The 2,672-nt window shown below is 51.7% G+C and overlaps 1 protein-coding gene across 1 annotated transcript; it reads left to right on the top strand.

Annotated features, from left to right (window-relative positions):
• Window positions 1-463: 463 nt before the first annotated feature.
• Window positions 464-1,168, top strand: LOC131212504 (uncharacterized). Its single transcript, XM_058206399.1, has one exon. It carries the CDS (start codon window positions 464-466, stop codon window positions 1,166-1,168), a length of 705 nt encoding a protein of 234 aa, XP_058062382.1.
• Window positions 1,169-2,672: the final 1,504 nt, after the last annotated feature.

A 2,672-nucleotide genomic window follows, 5' to 3' on the forward strand; every position in this document is an offset into this window, starting at 1 on the left:
ACGCGGCCACCGCGGCGTGACCGCGACCCTGGGCCGTGCGGAGTTTTCGATGTTTACGAGTTCATTCGCTTCGGCCCATCATGGCCAGGGTTGCGCCGCTCGGCACGTACCGCGATGGGATGGTTCGCTGTCCGCAAATAAGTACTCCAAGGAAGCTTGAAGCTAGGCTCCAAGGACCACGTCGCACGTCGCCCGAACCCGAAAATGGGTCACCGACTGGCTCACCTTAACGCGTTCTCGGCCACCGACCGACCGGGTGAGCTTTGGCACGCGGTTCGCGTCCGGTTCGGCGTAATTGCTTTTCGGTTAACACGACTCCGTGGGAAGGGATAATGCGTCCGGCGCAGCGGTGTCGGTGGAGTATAAAAGCGTCCTGCGGGCCGTCCAATCGATATCAGTATCGGTTATCTAATCAATCAATTAATTTCCGTCTTCACCGTCAATCGCCGGCATCGTTAGCATCATGCATCGGACAGTGATCGCCATGTTCGCACTTCTGTCCGTGGTGGCTTGTGTTGCGCCGGAAGCACCGCCACTTCGTTTCCGGCCACGGTTCGTGGCGCAGCGATCCAACGCACGATTCGCCCGGCTGGAGGAAGCACCGCCGGCGGCGGAGGAGCCCAGCTCCGGAGAGAGCCCATCCACCGGCTATCAGTACCCGAAACCGACGTCTTCCGGTTATCAGTACCCGAAACCGGACCAAGCTTTCCCCCTGCCCGGCGAGGACGGGCCAACGGAAGTGGGCCCCGAAACGACAACCGCAGGCACCGAGGTGACCACCAGCGCGGCTCCCGAGGATTACGAGGACTCCACGGGCGCGGCGGAAGACTCAAACAACGGTGCCAATTCCACCAACGGTGCCCCAACGGATGTGGCCGCCAAGGACGCACAACGCAGCCGGCTCCAGCAGCAGGTGAACCGTCAACCGATTCGACTTACGCTCGCCCAGCGTCTGGAGGAGACGGAACCGGATCGCGAACCGACGGTTGTCACCGGTCAGCAACCCGTCCGGCCCGTCTATCTCATCAATCTTCCCGAGTCGACGCTGCAGCAGCTAATCCTGCTCAGCAACCCGCAGCCCACGCTCCAGCTGGCTCCAGTTGGCCCTCAGCTGGCACCGACCGCCGTGCTGCTGTCCGATCTGGACTACCTCTACACAAAGAAGTGAGCCGTACACGTGGCCGAGGTCTTGTAATCCTAGATTCCACGGGCGATGAGAACGCCCAGCCCAGCGCTAGGATTAGCCAAGATTCGCCACTGTTTGACACGGACCTCGGCACCAAAGACAATAAGTTCTGATCCTCCGGCTACTTGAGGTGCACTCATCAGCATTGGGGTCTCGAGATTAGCCCGCGGATTAGGTGGCCGTGGCCTGAAGTGTGACGTTTTTTGCATGTTATCCATTGAATCGCTCTCAAATACAAACTGTTAACAATGTTCGTTACAACGTGAGATGATTGTTTCAGTTCCTTGATTTGAATATAAAGGGGTCCATTCGATTGCATCGGGCTAAGATCCTATCGATAGTGATATTTTTTTACCAGACAGTTCAATAAGAAAAACACAATTTTATGGTTTAAAATACACTTATTCAATATGATCTCCCCAAACATCAATACCCTTGTTCCAACGAGATTCTAATTCACGAATTCCATCTCTGAGGTGAGAATCTAGAAGGGCTGCAAAATACCCTTCCCCAGCTGTTAAGATGTCATTATTTGATGACAAACTCTTTCCACGGATGAATCTTTTTTGGATCTGGAACAGATGGAAATCGCTAGGAGCCAAATCTGGTAAACACGGTGTTCCAACAATCCGAAATTTAATTCACGGATTTTTGCCATTTTCAAAGTACTCTTTTGACAGGGTTCATTGCCCTGATGAACGCGTTTTTTTTTTCTTCTGCAAACCGGGTCTTTTTCACAAATATCCTCCTTCAGCTGTTCTAAAAGGTTACAATAATATTCAGAATTTATCGTTTTACCAGTTTGCAAGTAAACCACAATTAAAATTCCTTTCGAAACCCAAAAAACTAATGCTTTTTGCCCGATTTTTGAACACGGAGAGCCAGGTTCACTCTTTGGTCTCTTGCTTTAAAGTGTTGTTCAATAAATGGTTTGTAAGCAAAAAATGAAGTGTCCGATCCAATCGGTCCGATGACATTTTTTCATACGTTCATATGAAGAGTGTTTAGCAGCAGCGCCCTCTGATAGTGACCCACAAAACTTATTGAACACCCCCGTAAGTAGGTAGTAGAAACAATTAGCAAGGTCTGTGTAACTTTTCGTAGCGGAAGCAGAGCGCGTATCAGGAGTCGTTTGAAAAGCTTCTTCAACTAGTCCGCCAATGTGTCGTCACCCGCGACAATTGCCATGACAATACTAAACACTGGTTAAAAAAAATTGGTGTTTTTAACGCGCCCGTCGATTCGACAACTCACGCTAGACTGGCCAGATCCCTGGCGCATCAGGGATGGGGCCTTATCCTAACCACTCATCGACATTGTTAGCTACGCCATTCGTGAGTATCGCCGCGCCGCGTGACGGAGGAAAACTCAGTGACCGGCCGGCCACCAGCCTGAGTGGATCCGAAGGTGGCAGCATTCTGTCACATTCTGTCAACTCACCTAGCTAATTGAAAATTGATGGTTCACCTAGCGAGCCGAGCGAAAC

The sequence above is a fragment of the Anopheles bellator genome, chromosome 2 (assembly GCF_943735745.2).
Source record: "Anopheles bellator chromosome 2, idAnoBellAS_SP24_06.2, whole genome shotgun sequence".
NCBI classification, from domain to species: Eukaryota; Metazoa; Arthropoda; class Insecta; order Diptera; family Culicidae; genus Anopheles; species Anopheles bellator.